Source organism: Pithys albifrons, chromosome 1, assembly GCF_047495875.1.
Source record: "Pithys albifrons albifrons isolate INPA30051 chromosome 1, PitAlb_v1, whole genome shotgun sequence".
Taxonomy (NCBI): domain Eukaryota; kingdom Metazoa; phylum Chordata; class Aves; order Passeriformes; family Thamnophilidae; genus Pithys; species Pithys albifrons.
Genome location: NC_092458.1, coordinates 35,728,127 through 35,747,200, shown reverse-complemented (window position 1 = coordinate 35,747,200; position 19,074 = coordinate 35,728,127). Strand labels below are relative to the sequence as shown.

General features: G+C 39.7%; 1 protein-coding gene across 1 annotated transcript in view; it reads left to right on the top strand.

Moving 5' to 3' along the window:
• The window catches only part of GPC6 (glypican 6), an 801,791-nt gene that overhangs the window by 574,802 nt on the left and 207,915 nt on the right, over positions 1-19,074 (top strand). The window contains exon 4 of the mRNA XM_071570470.1: positions 14,030-14,195. Coding sequence (XP_071426571.1) covers positions 14,030-14,195 — 166 coding nt within the window. The remainder of the gene's footprint in view (positions 1-14,029; positions 14,196-19,074) is intronic.

Genomic DNA, 19,074 nt, shown 5'->3' with positions numbered 1-19,074 from the left:
ATTTTTTCCCTCACAGGGAGCACAAAGCCACCTTTTTTATTTACATATTTATTTTATTTTTTTTAATTATGCAATGCATAGTTTGGCATTTTTGTCCCTCACCATTCTTTCTTAAGGCCTGTTTTAACTTGACTATTCTGCAAGGCAACTGTACATCATGGTTCAGTAACATCCTCCTGCTTTTCTAGTTGAAGAAACCAGGGGATTCTTTTAGCTTAACTTTAAACATACACGTGAAGATACTTGCACATAGATTAGTGATTACAGAAACAGAAGAGAGCAGTTATTTTGGATGCCTGTGTTTAGGTCGAAGTGAATCTATTTTGTAAGGCGGCATGGATCAGATGTTGATATCTCTGCTCCAGCAAATCACTCTAAGAACTTCTAAAATGATGGTCCTTATGGATTTTCTTTTTGTTGCTCAAACTATTTGAAGTAACCAGTTTCAGGGGATTTTTGGTCCCTATTGGTTACAGTCACATCCTATTCTATGTTCAGCCCTGTAATTTGTGCTAAATTGCACACGCTTTCCTCTTAAACCAAGTCCCCCTTATCTGGTGGAGGCCATAGACATTTCTACACAAGGATGGAAGAAATGAGCACACTCCCTTTTTAGTGAGATGCAGTTTTGTTTATTTCTCTGTGAAGAAAGCACAGTAATTACCTTTTATTAAGAGAGTGTCTTAAAATTTATGTTCCATAAGAGATTTGAAAGCCTAACAGCTGTGAAATTCCTTCCTTGTTTCTATGTAATAGACAACTTCTCATCTTCTGGGAGTGGATGGAAGAAATAATTTCAGATATTTTTCTTCTTAGCATTGCCCTTGAAATGCTAGAAAAGTAAGAGATGGGATCGATACCTCAAATTCTGTTTAATGTGGGATTACTGTAAAAACACATGAGAATGATAAATATTTTTCCACAAAATTTGCAGGGCAGATTTTTTCAGCTCAGTAATGTCACATGGGATGTAAATCTCCATATCTGTGAGTATTTTTTCAGCTTGCAGTATTTTAAGTCAAAGAAATTTTTATTTCCACCCAGTTTGTTTGAATTTAACTATGTCTCTGACAGGTGAAGTGGGATTTAAGAACATTTTAATATTTATATCTGAGTGCCCAAACATTTTATTTTGTAAAAAAATAAAAACTTATTTAAAGGATCATTCAGAAGTGAATCAAGAGATTTAAAAAAATAGCCTTACAAAAAATATCTTGTGACTGCCACTTTTCAAGTGGTTTTCTAAATTTAGATTTTCTGTAGTCAGATCATCTGATAAGTAATTTTCCAATTTTTCAAAAATAGGAAAAGCTATTCTTTTTCTCTGTAAATGCAGCTTCAATCTCACACAAGTAAACATCTGAATGTTTTGTCCTTGTGGTTTTTTGCTCTTGACTTCTGTCGGGAAATTCTGAAATTTCACAATTCATCTCTCCAAGAGTTATCTATTAGTTGATGTGCAACCATGCGCTGTAATCTCTCAGAGACTTTGAGCCATTCTTTTCATATACTCAGTTTCAGAATTGCACACTGTGATAACTTTGGCAAATTATAGATGAGAGTGACACTTACAGGCAGTGTTGAAAAATTCTGGTGCTTAACTTTTAGGGTTTTATCTATTCCTTAAAAAATCACTTGCAATGTTTCAATTTTTTCATCTGTGAAATGGAGGAGCAATATTAGTCCACCTTCAAGAATTATACACATGCTGGAACACAATTGACATGAACAAATAACTATGAAAAATGCCTAAAATATTAAAAGGTATTAGTAAGAAAAGCAATTGCCATGTTTTTCATGATTTCAAAGTTATGGATACTGGAAAAGGACATCTCAGTTGGAGAAGAACAATGACTAAAAGTTCCTCTTGGTTTTCAGTGTTGCATAGTTTGTATCAGATAGTAAATGTGTGATTTCTTTTCTTCCACTATAAAACTTCCCCAGGGTTAAATTATATTGCCCTATTTTTTTTCTAATACTTTAATGAACATATTGAACTATTGTGCTGGTTTAAAGATAAACTGGCAGGAGAAATGGACCCACCACAAGAGAGATTTTAAGTCAGAGGTACAATTTAATGAAAGACATTACCATAAATACACTGACACAAAGAGAAATTGCTTTCAGCTCACAAAACCTAGCAGTACAACTCTGTGTCCTGGGGCACAAACCCAAAGGGGTTTGTTAGCCCTTGTGCTGAAACCTGCGTGGTTCTCCCCAAGTCCAAAGCAAAAAGAAGTGAGAAACCTGTTGGTGCAGGTGATGGCTGTAGTCTGGTTGAGAGTAGCAGTCGGAGTCTAGTCAAGAGCACTGGTCTCCTCCTGTCGAGGTCCTGCTGCTCCTCTGGATCCAACAAACCCCTCCGGAGGTCTTACCCACCACTTATGTACCCTCAGGGAGCACCCAGTCCCTCCCCCTGGGCAGGGACTCACACAATGGGTGATGAACTCTCTGAGTCATGGGGTATCCCTGAACTGTTGATGGCCCATTAGCAGCCACGCCCCCCCCCCCCCCCCCCCAGGCTGGGTGTGAAGGTGATAATGACTCCCTGGGCAGCTGCTGCTAATGGTGCATTGTCCTTGGGGAATGAATGGAGAGGATAGAATACACAGCTTTGATCACCCCCACACAGTGATAGCTGGTCCCACCTGCTGAACTAGGACAACTATACATTTACATTTTCTAGAAAAATATTTCCTTGGATCTGAAAATATTTTAATTATTTGGTTTCTCCCATGAAATTCTGGAGTTATACTATCCCAGAATTGTCAGAATCTTGCAGTTATTTAACTGGCTATAATTACTTATTTTGATATAATTCAAGCACAAAGTCAAAGACACTGATACAAAGCTGTACTACTCAAATCAGGTCTTCTATTTTTTTATCATCTGGTATGCTATGGATTGTTAAAGAGATCGCTATTTTTGTCTTTAGAAGGTCAGTAGTAGGCTAGACTTTTGGTTGATAAAAGAAAATATTCTCAAATTGACCCTCTACAACATAAATTTCCAACTGATAATGGCTGATGCAGTACTTCCATTTTTATATCAGATTGTGCTATAAAACCAGTGAACTAAGATCTTAGCAGATAGCAATAAGTGCTTCAAAAAAGCATTAAAAATCTTATGAGTATTTCTATCTATTTCTAATTGGAGACAAACAGATATAATTTCAGCCGAAACCTGCTGAAAAGAACTTCCTTGATACCTTGACTATTAAATGAAATCAGCAGTAACACAGTGCTCATAAAATAGCCAAAATATGGACTAGGAGAAAAATCAATCACTTGGATCCAATAGTGAGCAAATCTTCTTTGAAGAGAACAACAAGCAAAAGGACCAAAACCATCAATACCAGCTAAGCTTTACCTACTTTTCCCAGTATTAAAAATAAATAACAACAAAAATCAATAGGGACTAATTGTAGTATGTTGCGAATCATAGAAGCATAGAATCGACTGGTTTGGAAAAGATCTCCGAGATCATCACATCCAACCCTTGGTCCATCCCCAGTCCATTTACTAGATCATGGCACTCAGTGCCACGTCCAATCTCTGTTTAAAAACCTACATGGATGGTGAATCCACCACCTCTCTGGGCAGCCCATTCCAATGCCTGATTACTCTCTCTGTAAAGAATTTTTTTCTGATATCCAACTTAAATTTCCCCTGGCAGAGCTTAAGCCCCTGCCCCCTTGTCCTATTGCTGAGTGCCTGGAAAAAAAGACCAACCCCAACATGGCTATATCTTCCCTTCAGGTAGTTATAGACAGTGATGAGGTCACCTCTGAGCCTCCTCTTCTCCAGGCTAAACAACCTCAGCTCCCTCAGCCTCTCCCCATAGGGCTTGTGCTCCAGTCCCTTCACCAGCTTTGTTGCTCTTCTCTGGACTCGCTCCAGCACCTCAATATCTTTCCTGAACTGAGAGGCCCAGAACTGAACACAACACTCAAGGTGTGGCCTCACCAATGCAGAGTACAGGGAAAGGATCACTTCCTTGGTCCTAATGGCCATGCTATTTTTGATACAGGACAGGATCCCATTGGCCTTCTTGGCCACCTGGGCACACTGTTGGCTCATGTTGAGCTTCCTGTCAATTAGTACTCCAAGGTCCCTTTCTGCCTGGCTGCTCTCCAGCCACTCTGTGCCCAGCCTGTAGCGCTGCAGGGGGTTGTTGTGGCCAAAGTGCAGGACCCGGCACTTGGCCTTATTGAACTTCATCCCACCGGAATCAGCCCATCTCTCAAGTCTATCCAGATTCCTCTGCAGAGCCCTCCTGCCTTCCAGCAGGTCGACACTCCCTCCCAACCTGGTGTCATCAGCAAATTTGCTGATGATGGACTCAATCCCCTCATCTAAATCATCAATAAAGATGTTAAACAGGACTGGACCCAACACTGACCCCTGGGGAACACCACTAGTGACTGGCCACCAGCTGGATGCAGCTCCATTCACGAGCACTCTCTGGGCCCGGCCCTCCAGTCAGTCAGCAGACTTGTTCAAGCCATAGGCTACCGGCTTTTCCAGGGGTATATTATGGAAGACAGTGTCAAAGGCCTTGCTGAAGTCCAGATAGACCACATCCACAGCCTTCCCCTCATCCACCAGGTAGGTCACCTGATCGTAAAAGAAGATGAGGTTGGTCAGACAGGACCTGCCCCTCCTAAACGCATGCTGGCTGGGTCTAATCCCTTGTCCACCCTGAAGGTGCTGTGTGATTGCACTCAAGATGATCTGCTCCATAACCCTTCCAGGCACGGAGGTCAGGCTGAAAAACCTGTAGTTACCACGGTCCTGCTTGCAGCCCTTTTTGTGGATTAGGGTGACATTCACCAACTTCCAATCATCTGGGACCTCCCCAGAGAGCCAGGACTGTTGGAAGATGATGGACAGCAGCTTGGGAAGCTCTTCTGCAAGCTCCCTCATCACCCTGGGATGGATCCCATCTGGTCCCATAGACTTGTTAGGATCTAGCTGGCTCAGTAAATCAGTAACTATATCCTCCTGGAATACAGGAGGGCTATTCAGCTCCCTCTCCCTGTCTACCAGCTCCAGAGGCCAGTTGTCTTGAGGGCCACCTGTCTTACTGGTAAAAACTGAGGCAAAGTAGGTGTTAAGTACCTCAGCCTTCTCCTCATCTTTGTTAACTATATTTCCCTTCAAGTTCAAGAGAGAATGGAGGTTTTCCTTATTTTTCCTTTTGTTCTTAATGTATTTATAGAAGGACTTTTTGTTATCCCTAACTGAAATAGCCAAATTAACTTCAAATTGCACTTTTCTTTCCCTAATTTTTTTCTGCATGACCTAGCTCTATCTGTAAATTCTTCGTAAGTAGCCAGCCCTTTTTTCCATAGTCTGTAAACTTTCTTTTTATCCCTGATTTCCTTCAGAATCTCCCTATTTAACCAAGCCATCCATCTTCCCCTCCAGCTGGCCTTTCGGCACACTGGTATAGCCTGTTGCTGTGCACTCAAAATTTCCTGCTTGAAATATGTTCATCCCTCCTGAACCCCCTTGTTTTTAAGAGTTGTATCCCAGGGTATGCTCTGAATCAGTTTTTTGAATAGGCCAAAATCTGCTCCCTGGAAGTCCAGAGTAGAGGTTTTAATGATGACGCTCCTTACATCCCTGAGGATTGAAAATTCCATTATTTCATGGTTGCTATGCCCCAGGCAGCCTCAACCACTACCTCTCCCACCAGCCCCTCTCTGTTTGTAAACAGTAGGTCTAGTGGGGCCTTACCCCTGGTAGGCTCATTTACCAGTTGATGAAGGAAATGATCCTCTATACATTCCAGGAACCTCCTTGACTGCCTCTTCTCTGCAGTATGAAGCTCCCAGCAGATATCTGGCAGGTTAAAGTCACCCACAAGAACAAGGGCTGGAGATTTTGAGACATCCGCCAGCTGCTTGTAGAATAATTCATCTCCTTCATCATCCTGGTTGGCGGTCTGTAACAGACACCCACAAGAGTGTCAGCCTTGTTGGCCTTGCCCCTGATTCTGGCCCACAGGCACTCAACCTTGTCACTGCTGACCTCAACAGAGCCAAGAGACCCTCTAACATAAAAAGCCACCCCTCCACCTCTCCTACTCTGCCTGTCCTTTCAGAAGAGCTTGTAGCTCCCTATAATGGCACTCCAATCATGTGAGTCATCCTACCATGTTTCTGTGACAGCAACTATGTCATAGTTTTCCTGCTGCACTATGGCTTCCAGCTCCTCTTGTTTGTTTCCCATACTGCGTGCATTGGTGTACATGCACTTCAGCTGGGCCATTGATTTCATTCTCAACTCGGGCTCTATGCCCTTAGGCCTATCTCTGGAGAGCCCAGTTGCCATTCCTTCCCCCTTCAAACCTAGTTTAAAGCCCTCCTAACCAACCCTGCCAACTTATGGGCTACAGTTCTTTTGTCCTTCCTAGAGAGATGAAGCCCATCTGGTTTGAGGAGACTGGGCAACATGGAGTTTGCCCCATGATCAAAAAAACCAAAATTTTGACAATAGCACCAGTCCCTAAGCCACCTATTGGTAAGCTGAGCTTTCCTAAACCTCTCCTCATTTATCTCCTCATTCATCCCGGCTACCACAGAAACTGAGGCAATTACTACCTGTGTTCCTGCCCCATGAAGTGATCAGGCCAGTGCCTTAAAATCTTTTTTAATTACCCTGGTACTCCTTTTATTGATGTCATCACTTCCAACCTGGACAACCAACAGCAGGTAATAGTCTGAGGGTTGAATTAGCTTAGGAGGTCTCTTAGTAATATCCCTCACCCTGGCCCCAGGAAGGCAGCAAACCTCCCTGTGGGACGGGTCTGGCTGACATATAGGGCCCTCAGTTCCCCTCAAAAGGGAGTCACCAGTTAAAACAACCCTTCTCTTTTTCCTCATATCTGTAGTTGTAATCCGTCTGGTAGACGGGGGGTAACCAGAAGACCTTGTAGACAGATCCTCCTCCTGACTGTCCTCCATCAGATGTTCAGAGTCCAGGGCCATATACCTGTTTTTTAAGGGCACCTTGGCAGGTGAAAGGGGTTGAGAGGGGGAGGTTTTTGCCTCTACGACCAGGCACCTGTTTCCATTCCTCCCCATCCACAGATCTGTTCTATCTGCCTGATGGCAGGAGTGGTTGGGCTTCACCACCTCCTGCTGGGCTTCCTTAGGAGTCAAAAGGGTGTGACTCCACCAGTCAGTTTCCCTTTAACTCTCTGTTATGCTTCTGAGCCTTTCCACCTCTTTCTTTAGCTCTGCCACCAGACACAGCAAATAATTCACCTGCTCACATCGCATGCGGGTGCTTCTCACACTGTCCTCTGGTAGCAGTTCCAGGCTCAAATAGTCTATGCAGCCAGAGGCCTGAGTGGCCACATCCTTTTTAGAGGGTTCTGTCTGTGTTGACACACCTCTACTGGTAACAGAAGCAAACGCTTTCATTTTTTTTGGAAGGCATGGCTACCTTGAGTTGTGGGGAAAGGAGAAAAGGAAAAAAAAAGCCCACAAAACACCTGGGCTTGAGACGATTCTGTCAAAACTATGTGGCAAAAAGTAGTGAGTGATTGGGCTGAAGTTTAGTCTTTGTACTGAAATTAATTAAAGATAAAACAAAAGGAAAAATGACCTGTTGCTTTTAGAATGGGTGGTCCAAAGTTTTGTAGTAATCTTGTGTAGCCATAAAAGTGTACTTCAAGATACATTTCAGCTGGATCTTGGTTACCTCACTGGGTGATCAGAAATAATGGTTTTCTGTCCTCAGCTCTTGCAGGTTGAATGCAATAATCTGCAATTCTTAATTAAAGGTTGATCTTCTTCCTTCGCTTCTGAAATCACAAGCATGAACCTCTAATCCTTACGGCCCATTTTATTTTAAATAGAATATTTGATAAAAACGCTAGAATTAAACTAGGAGGAAAGGTTTGGGATAGAAAGCCTTAGAATTGTACCATGGAGCTGTCCACAGATATATTAGCTTTTTGATAGAAGAATATGGGGAGGCTTCTTGAAGTTAGTCAAGACATTCCAATGTATGCAAGTGAAAACTCTGACCTGTCCACATACATAAGCATTTTATTATATGTGGATGTTGAAGGGCCTTGAGGAGAAGCCATATGAGGAGCAGTTGACATCACTTGGTTTATTCAGCCAGAAGAGCAGAGTGAGAGTAGACCTCATGGCGGTTACAACTTTCTCATGAGGGGTAGAGGAGGGGCAGGCACTGATTTCTACTCTGTGGTGACCAGTGACAGGACTTGAGGAAACAGCATAAAGCTGTGTCAGGGGAGGTTTAGGTTGGATATCAGGAAAAAGGTTCTTCACCCAGAAGGTGGTTGGGTGGTTGAGCACTGGAACAGGCTCCCCAGAAAAGTGGTCACATAACCAAGCCTGACAGAATTCAAGAAGCACTTGGATGATACTCTCAGGCACATGTGTGACTCTTGGGGATGGTCTTGTGCAGGGCTGAGAGTTGGACTTGATGATCCTGATGAGTTCTTTCCAGCTCAGCATATTTTATTATTCTGTAATTCTAGTCCTCTGTAAACTCTTGAGTTAATTAGGTTATGAATAAAATTATTATAGGAAAACTTACTCCGTTTTCTATCATTAAGTTGTAGATGGACTATACAGAGATCAAAAAAATAATTTAAGGATTCCAGTGCCTCAGTTTCTCAGACAGTGCACCATGCCTGCACAGCATATACATCAGCTTGCTGAGTGGGAAGCTGGTTGATTTCTTTTGGGTCCATAGGAAGCATCTGTGTCCCCTGATGTGGTCTCAGTTTTGATTTATTTTGCTCATATTTGACAACTTTTAGTTTATGCCAAGAAATGACAATATCTGTACCTAAATATGGATTTCTTCTGTTAGTCTAGATACATTTAATATTTTTTTGGAAGAACATACCTACTTTATTACCAGGCAACATGTACCAGCTACTATGTTGTCTCCTGTAAATAAAAGCAGAGAAACCATATGTCGTGTGTTTGATCCTTCTAAAGGTAACCAGTTGTTTAATCAGTTTTTCTGATTTTTTTTTATGTCAGAAAAAAAGATTTATGTTCATACACCTGACAAAGCCAAGGATTTTGTTTATAAAAACAGATCAAATACATAACAAAGCAGTGTGCAAATGCAGTGTTACAAGAAAGTACGATTTCCTGGCTTTTACCCAAAGAAGTTCTTTCCTCAATTATTTATATTTGCAAGTTCACCATTGCAAAATCTGTCTTCTAGATGAAATGATATTCCTCCTAGAATTTCTGAAGGGGGAAAACAAGTGTTCAGTAATGAAGCCCTTAAGAATATTGCTTTTGGGGATTTTTGCATGTATGCAAAAACATGCATTTAGGTAAAGCTGAAGCTGTCAGAAAATATTACAAAAGGCAGTAATGTAACATGCACTGCAGCTACTAGACTCATTAAAGCTCGGAAGGGCACTTTTCGGATGTACGGTATTCCACTTATGCTTACACTAAAATGAAGCTGTCCCAGTAAGTCAGGGAGATAGCATACTATAATTAATGATTCCCCTACAGCAATTTCCCCACTTATGTCATTCGGTGTGATAGATTGATTTATATGATTTACAGAAGGACTAGTTATTTCTAAACTTTGAAGTCTATGCAAATTTCTCTGCTGTGACTAACATGTAGTCAATTGCAATATATTTTAAAAGACAAAAAAGAAAAAAGTAAAGCTGTATACATCCACAAATGTTACAGAAGAAAACATGGAAACTTCTAAGCTGAGGAACAGCTCCCCTCAGCAAATGCAGGTTTTCAATACTTCTGAATGAAATTAATGTCTGGTTTTGGTTGGTCTACAGAAATGTATTTGGGTGTGAGAGACTCTGAATTTTTATTTTTTTAAGATGGAAATTAAAAATGGGCTTTGAAAATGCATTTCATAGCATTTGCCAGCAGCAAGAAGGGGTTGAAAATCAACTTTCTGTGATAATCTCCAGATTTCATGAGTTCATAACTTTCTGAAATGCTCACACTCTAAGCTGAATATTTTTTTGTTTGGGTTCTTACCAAGATTTCAGAATCTTAGAGCTAAATTTTATTATTTTTTGCATGAAAGATGATTCACTTGTTGTTCAGGGAGGAAAAAGACCTGATGGTATTCTTTGAAAATAAAGGTACAGAAAAAATAGCTGAAGCTGAGAACTGAAACTTGGCTGCTCAGTGAAGGCTTGGTTAAGCACTTAATTGCTCTAGCTCAGCATTTAATTTTTAGCCTTAAGACTTCCAAAAGAGCTGGTAATATTGGTAATATTTCCCTGAACTACAATTTGGGCATCTAAAGTACATCAGTACTGCTAAATGACAGGTAAATATGGAACAAGATTGAGAACAGGACTTATCTCATGCTCAGGTCACAGTTTAGTTGTTAGCCCTCCTCGTGGATGTGTTTTGAATCTCTCTGATTCTCTCCATGCAATGCACTGTTGGCAGGACAGGCAGTACCTCCAGAAACCTGCATGAAGAGACCTGTCTTGTTTTGTTCCCCTCTCTTCTTTCCAATGCTAAGCCAAGTATAATCTAAGCACTGTCAAACCTCTTGTCTCACTTCAAAACACGCTATATTATATTTAGCTTCCTTTTACGCCCAGTGCTTGCACTGCTGGCTCCTATTATTCCAAACAGTTTGAACTGAAAAACAACCACACAAAATATTGTGTATTTTAGTCATTCAGACACTGAGACCCAGAGGAGATGTAGTGCCAAGTACTATGTAGTAATATGGGATGTGGCCAGTTTGTAGCAGAAGGTGGTAGCAGTAAGCAAAGTGAATGTAAGCCAGAAGACACAGCGATTGATCTGTGCTTGTATTTTATGTCACCAGCATAGCATATTCTGAAACCATGATGTGCAACATCCAGCTTGATCAGGAAGGATCTGTTTGTGTTTGTCTTTGTCCAAGGATGATACAGAAATGCCAGAGACTTCTGAAGAAACCTTCTCCATATGCTTTCTTTTTGGACTCATCACTTGGCCTCTTCTCTTAAAAGCTGTATTACTTCTCTCCTAACATAAGCAGAGCACCTTTATTTCTTGTAAAATGACGGTGTTTATGATGTCAACATTATGTATGGGGAATATAAAAATGTTCAGACAAGATAAAAGACACCTGGGTCCTGCCCATTCTTTTTGAGTGGTTGGAATTTATCCTGACTGCTTCACAGTGGACTGTTTCTGGAAGTACTATGGTTAAAGCAGTTCTGTAATGTGACAAGAATTCAAGATTCACAGGGGTCAGATAAATAGATATTCTAACTGGCATTCCTGTCCTAGCAGACTGGGAATATGATCTTACTCTGGCAGCGTAAGATATGATAGCTAGTTTCCTCTCACATTGCACTTGTTATAAAATAAGGCTTAAGTAAATATTGATGATACTTGTTTTATGTAAATATAATATAAAGGCAGGGCTTATATGACATAAAGGCAGGCACTGTGTCCTCTTTTCTACATATGCTTTTCAAGAACTAAATCACCAGGAATTTTTTGTATAAGATCAAGATCCTACAGATATATGTGCTGTCAACAGAGGTGTCAAAGTGGACTTGGGATGGTGGGGATGGAAGAACATGTGGATTCCAGCTGAACTTAAGGGTCATCTAGGTGCTGTCAACTTGGTGTTGACAAGACTTCTGCAACTGGGAAGAAGCATAATTTTAAGCTTGAAAGGAACTTTGCTGATGAAACTCTCAGTATCTACAGATAGAAATGTCTCTGGCTTGAAACAGCAATTTCACTTTTACTTTGAAAATGTCCTTGTTGACCACAAATATATGTATTATATACTGGCTGCTTGGGTGCTAGTCTCTTAGTAAAAATTGACCTATTCTAGGTTTGGAGATACAAAACAGTTGGATAAGTGACTCCAAAAGTAGTTATGATCAGAGGAAATAATGAAGTCCAGCTTTTCTTGAATTTGGATTTTCTGCTGCATAATAAAGTGAGAGTTCCCTCTGGTGCTTCTCCTAACCTATGGGTCATTCATAGCATCATTCTTCCACATAGATTCTTTGATATCTATGAGGAACTGACCTCATCTTTCACCCTTTTCCTCAATAAAGGCAATAATAGAGTCTCTCTCTTCTCTCAGCTGTCTATTTCAAAAAAAAACATGTCAGATCTTAATGTACTGTCCCCTGAAGTGCTCAGTCAAATTTGACTGAGATTGTCTGACAGTTCAAAACCTATTGGAAAAGGATGGTTAAATATGCCTTCAGACACACCATCAGTGTCATGCCAGTAAAGTGCACTTCCCTAAGAAACTAAGGCAAAAATTCCTTCTGAGCATACTCAGAAGCATCTGCTATATCTCGTAGCAGAACCATTTTCATGTAAAAATGTCCTATATAAAGATTATGTTCTGCATAGTTTTCTGAAAATCAATGATTTAACATCAGAAAGGGAGAAGCAAATTCCAGAAGAAGTGCAATTTTAGTGCAGTCCTGATAACATAAACTATATCAGTAAGTTTAGCCTGTATAGTGCAGATTCACACTTTCAGCACAAGTCACCATGATTATAGAAAAAATACCTTAATCTCTTCAAATTCTTATTAGAAGTGTTGCATTTATTTGTAAACCAACAGAATGAGTGAAAGAAGTGACATTGCTTTGAAATCTCCTGCCCAGGAATTTTGAAATCACTGAGGAACCTCCAGCCCTTTGTCACTGTTCTAGGTTGTCACTCTAGCATGAAAAACTTGGGCTCCACTCCACTGTGACAAGATGCCATTGTGAATAGTACCTAAGGTGCACTTTTAATCCAAGTTAGAAACTCTGGCCTGAAAATGTACATTGTACTAGTACATATAACTTTAAAAGTCTGAGATGGAACATTTAAATATGAAAGAGAGTGAGGGAAATAATATCTACCTGAGGAACTTCACATGTAGTCAAATGCGACCAATTTCTTGATTTAAATTTAGATATGGAATGATTCAGTGGATGTCTTCCAGAAGATGATTAATCCTACCCTTCAAGAGATGGGATAAAAAAAAACATACAAAAAGGACCATTTCTCTCCATTGAACGTAGAAGGCACATAGTTGAATAGATGCCCAGCATTTTGATTAAAAAAGATGAGATAAAGGATCATTACAAATAATGAAGTCTTACTCAAAAACCTTTCCCCAGCCTCTCTGATCTCTGTCCAGGAAGTCCATACCCTTCTAGTGCAAAATGTAACACCTATTGCTAAAAATTTATATCTATACACTACTTCCCCCTGTTGACTGTGCCCAGTGTTAATGATTTAGACTAAAAATCCTAAAGTCATTGGGTGTCTTTCCATTACCTCTGTTGTCTCTTTAAAGTTCACCATGTGCAAGTATGTGTCATACTGATAAGTAAATGGAAATGCATTAGACTGTTGTCTACAATGCTTTTTGTCACTTGAGATATTGGAGGCATACAACCCCCACCCTCCCCCTTCCTCCACCAAAACCACCACAATATACAAAAAAAACCCCACCAAACCCTGTCTAATCTCATTATGAAATTTTCTGAGAAGGCAGAAGGGTATTTTTTGTCTGAAAACTGAATTATATCCCTTTGTCATGGTGCAGTTCTGAATAATTTTATAAAAATCATCAAGATTATCCAGGATTTACTGTGCTGATGGTGACTGACAGCTCTAGTTTAAATAGGAAGAATGAGAAGTCTCCTCAGGATCCTCCACCTTAGAATCAGTCATTTACTATCCAGCGGATTCCCTGGATGTTTTTCCTTCACTATTCAGTAGATTTTGTGGGGGAGGGCTGGGGAGACAAGCACTGCCATGAGTAGAGGAGTGTTGATTTCTGCATCCCTGAAAGTTGCTGCTGGGCTCAATGAAGATAATTGTCAGGAATCGATTAGTCTCATGAGAGGGTGTTATTAAGGGTTGAGCTCTTTTCACAAATTGCCCCTTCTGCACTTACTACTTGAGAGGCATAATCTCAGTGATTCCGAAACTCACAGAACAGGGATTGATTTCCTCCTTTTTCTTTTTCTTTCCCCACCTTAAACTCTGCAGGTCAGTCCCACCCCAGGGTGCATCCGGGCGTTAATGAAGATGTTGTACTGCCCTTACTGCAGAGGACTTCCCACTGTGAAACCTTGCAACAACTATTGCCTCAATGTAATGAAGGGCTGCCTAGCAAATCAGGCTGATTTGGATACTGAGTGGAATCTGTTCATAGGTAAGAAGAGTTTAAATATTAGAGGAGGGAATGCTGGTAATAGCAAATATCTGTGAGTTCTGTGAGGTTAGAAGACACTTGGTCAATATTCGGAATGAAGCACTGCAGATGCACCTCACTTTCTAATTGACCTTCCTCGCTTGGGTTAAGAAGTAACTGTTTGCCCTACCCTGAGACAGTCAACGTTTAGTATTTCATGTTTCAGAAGGAATGGTGTGGTGTTATGGCTTCTGAGCTGAATTATTACATGCTATGTGAAATGTCAAGAAAGATTTGCTTGAGGAATTGATAACAAGCTTAACATAGCAGAAATAGTATGCATTACAACTGAAGACTAGGCTCTTGCAAGCTAAGATAATAACCTTGTATAACATCCAGTCAATATAAATCACAAATGCTGTTCTTAATTCTGGTAGTATACAGGCAAACACTTTAAAAGTTACATGCATGAGAAAATATTAATTCCTCATTCTTGCCTAAAATGTGTTAATGTCTCTCTTTCAGTGTACTGAGTAGAAAGTACCAAACATGCAATCAAATGTTAAAATGGAGCATAGAATATGAATTTAAGGAAAACTGGTACTACAGTTTTGTTCACATAATTCCTCACTCAAATAAACAAAGAAAACAAGAAAGAAATCTCCCTTGAACAGCCCTTCAGTTATCCTGTAGCAAAAACCAAAGCAAACCAACCAACCAAACACCCCAAACCTCTCAGAACAGTAATATATAACAAGAAATAAAAGTTTCATATTGCTTTTAGTGACAGGATGACAGCATGGGGTGAGAAATTAGACAAGGCTAATGATAATATAGAAAGAACAGAAACAACTATTTACACCAGCCACCAATGAGCATCATAGTTTAGAATGGATTTCAAGAAAATTAATGCAGCTGGAAAAAATGGGATAAAACTTTCTGTATTGTGACTGAAAAAAAGGAAATGTTGTTTTCTACTTTTGGAAAGATAAAACATAAGCAATTTCATTCTGCTGAATTTCAAACCCCACTGACCAATGTGACTTTGAAAATTTGACTCTGACTCATTCATGGATTTTTGCTTTACTCAGCAGTGCAGGATGGATAGGGAGAAGAAAACAGGATGAAAAATGAATCAGAGTATGAAATGTGAGAACGAGCTTTGAGTGTGCTATAAAAATAGCATACAAACAACAATACTAAACAAATGATGCACATACACATGCCTTCCCAGTCCCTTGTACTGGTTAAAGGAGTTGAATCAGAAACAGCGCTGTATGGAGGGAAACCCACGGGATTGCTGGTGTGAAAAGGAGAGTCCGATGATCATCTGAAAGCTAAGTAGGAGCTGATGGGAAAACAATGCTAACCTATTAACTACATTGCATAAGCTACTTTTCCTTTGTCATTAAAGAATCAGCAAGAGATGAAATGCCACTAATTCTGATCAAAGACTATAATATAGGCTTTTAGAAAAAAACCCCAAAACATTTAAACTAAAATAAACAACAGAGATTTTATTAAGCTATGCACCTGTTTAAATCAAAACCTGAAAGGTAAGATTTCAGGTCTTAAGAGAAGATTTCCTTTTCTGGTGCTTTAAATTCAGTAAGTGTGCTGTGCAGGATGAGGTATGTGTTGGAAAGTATAGAAATGCTTACAGATTCAGACTTTCAGAGTCTTTGATGCAAAGCCCTTGTCTTCATCAATGTCTTTCAGATTTTTATTGTTCTTGCTCTTAGAAAAATTGCATGAAATCTTGTACATTATGTTAAATCATAGTGCTAATTTATTAAATACTATGTCAATCATGCTGCTATGCAATTATCCCTGCAGGTCAGGGATGACAAGGCAGTATACAGTACAAATACATTAAATCCTCACATTTCCTCTTTCTTCTAACTATATAACTTCCCCTCTATAACTTTATGGGAAGAGAATAAAGGAAGAACAGAGATTTTCGTGCACTTAGAAAAGGTATTCGTTTTATCCCATTTTTCAGGCCTCTGATAGCTTTGTTGAAGAAAAGGGTCCTTCCTTTAAGAAAGACTGAAATAAGGCAAGTTGTCTCTGAATCTGACAGCTGTCAGAGACTTTCTAATAACACATGCAATTCCCTTAGTAGTAAACCCAACAAAACTTCTACTCACTGAATTAAAACGCACAACAGCACTTTACAGCACCGTTGAGCTATGAAAGATTGGAAATTATGCATGAGCAGTTTTTATCCCTGTTCCAATACTAGGAACCATGCACCAGGAAAAAAAAAGGCAGTATTGTGCACTAACAGTCTCTGAGTAGGCAGGAATCCCAATGGCTAGTGCATATTTATACACAAGATAGTTTTGTTTAACTCATAAATGGTGCATTGCAAGACCGTTTTGGTAAAATTTGGTAGTAGGAAAAAGCTCTCATATATGTTTGTCCATAACTAAATCCTTTGTTTGGACTGCATGTCCTGATATTGCTCTATGGTTACTGTAATGGTCAAGCAACAGCAAAGATCTGCAAGTGAGGAGAAGCAGAGGAAAGTAAATGGGCTGTCTCACAACAGGATGTGTTGCATGTTTCACCTAGTTTATAAATACAGAAGTCAGAACTGAAATCACATATATATAGCATTAATAAATCATGCCTCTACTTTCAAAGCTGGGGAGAGTGGGACAGCTTCCTCTAAACATTAGGTGCTTTCCAAGATTTTATAGACTGGAAATAGGTAAGACGTGAAACAGCTGCAGCAGCATGACACATGGTTTATTATATATTTCCTGTTTCTGTCACTTTAAGATCTGTGTCCTTTTTGTGTAATGTTTCATTACAGGTTTTTTGTATACAGTTGCCTCCATTATTTCACAATAAAAGCCAAATTTAGCACATCTTACTGTAGCAGATCCTCTGCAACTCAGAATTTTGCCTGAGAAAGAAGACAGTCTTTAATATCATAAATATAGGACTGTAATGAATAAATAGTCCTTCCAGGTATCTATTTAAAATATTTAAGAGGTATTTAAATGTAAAGCCACCACACTGATTTTGAAAATGTATATTTTGTCAAAGCTTGCTTCTGAAGTTTTGCCCATTAGTTTACCTATCAAAATCTCCTTTGTACCAGTCTCAAGCAAATTTAGCAAATGCAAGATAAAAAGAATGAGCAAAGGAGTTGTACTGCTGAGGAAGAAGATTGCCTGAGGGAGGAGATGTCTGATTCTGTGGAATGGGAAAAAGGGATTTTCTCTGTCTCATGGCCCAACAGATACAGTCAAAATTATGCTTCTCTCCATGGAGCTATACCAATTAACAGCAATAAGGGTGAGGGATCCCACTGTTCATTCTGTCATGGAAAAATAGAAGAGATGGATAAAACTATTTCTACTTATAAAAATTCAAGCCATATATCTTAGAGAATTACATTCAATTTTAGCAATACTGTTACTCCTCTTTGCTAACCTCTATTTCAGTCCCTGTTCTTATCCTAAGACTCTGATTTTCCCTAATCTCAGCTTTCCTTACAATTAATCATTTATTTCCCTGTAACTCTTTTACTCAAGCAGAAATGTCAGTTGCAGAATGAGCCCACCTTATGGACACCACACTTTCTCTTGATGTCTTCATTCAACTTCAGAATCAACACCCGTAAAAAAAATTATTTCAATGGAAACAAGAGCATCTCATTCTGACACCTGCCTTAATCACAGGTTCAGAATGGTAAAGTGGCCATAACCCGTTTGGTTTTTTGGGATTTGTTCCACAGTAAGCATTAGATTTAACTTTCTTCTGTCTTGAGACAAAAGTGTAGATGATACTAAATATGAAAGTCTAGCAAGACTGTGAGCCAAAAATGCTAATCCTTATGAGTAATTCAGCACAATGGAAGAGTAAAAATCCACGTAGTTGTTTTAATCAGATCAGTTATACTATCTAAGCTTTGCTTTTGTGGACATGTAAAGTAATTCATAAATGCTTTGTTGCTGTGGTTAGAGACAAGGTGTAATGTCTGTGTAGTAGTGTAGCAATGCAAACCATGGAGGTTTGACACTGCATGTCTATTTATAACAGCAGAATTTACAAGACATCATTTTTTTTCCTAAGAATTATTCAGTGATAAATCAGATGGGAGATAAATAGATGGGAGATTGTGAAAAACACTTCAGAAGTTGTGCAGTAATAGAGATGTGCAAATAACAGTGATTCTGAAAGCTCAGGATAGCATCACTGTCTGTGGAAAGGAGCCAAGTGGCTCCTGCACTATTCTTGTCCACAGCCATCCTGCTTAGACTGGAGAGAATGTGACCTTGCTATCAATGTATTTTGTATTTGACAAGCTCTGTAGTGTTGTAAGACAGATCAGCATGTAGTGTGTTCACACTGCAGTATTCAAGGCCTGCAAGGGTGGCACCCAGGCTCAGAGAGCCAGAGACACCTTTTACTGCCCTTATACTGCTAGGCTTCAGCCAGAGAAAAAAAATCTCACCTGAAAGGCTTCAGCAAAAGCTTCTCCTTCCAGTGTTGAAGTTATTTCACTTACTGTCATTACAGCAGGTCTGCATTACTAATAAACTTTCTTCTTGTGCTTTAAGAATTCTTTTTTTCTTCCCATCAGTATGATCAGATACTGACCTTAGGAGATCTCCTAAGGCAGAGTATACTGTGGAGTTTCACTTAGAGCAACTAGACCATTACAAGTAAAACTCTACAACAAAACCGTATCTACTTACTCCTGGTGAAAGTTTTAGTGCTGAAAATATACAGTTTTACTTACTGCTTACAGAAGTCCTCATAACTCTGTGCTCCCGTGCTTTTATCAACTTTGTGGCTCTTCTCTGAACTTGCTGCAACAGTTCCATGTCCTTATGTTGGAGTCACAGAGGTGTACACAGCACTGCAGGCGGGGTCTCAGCAG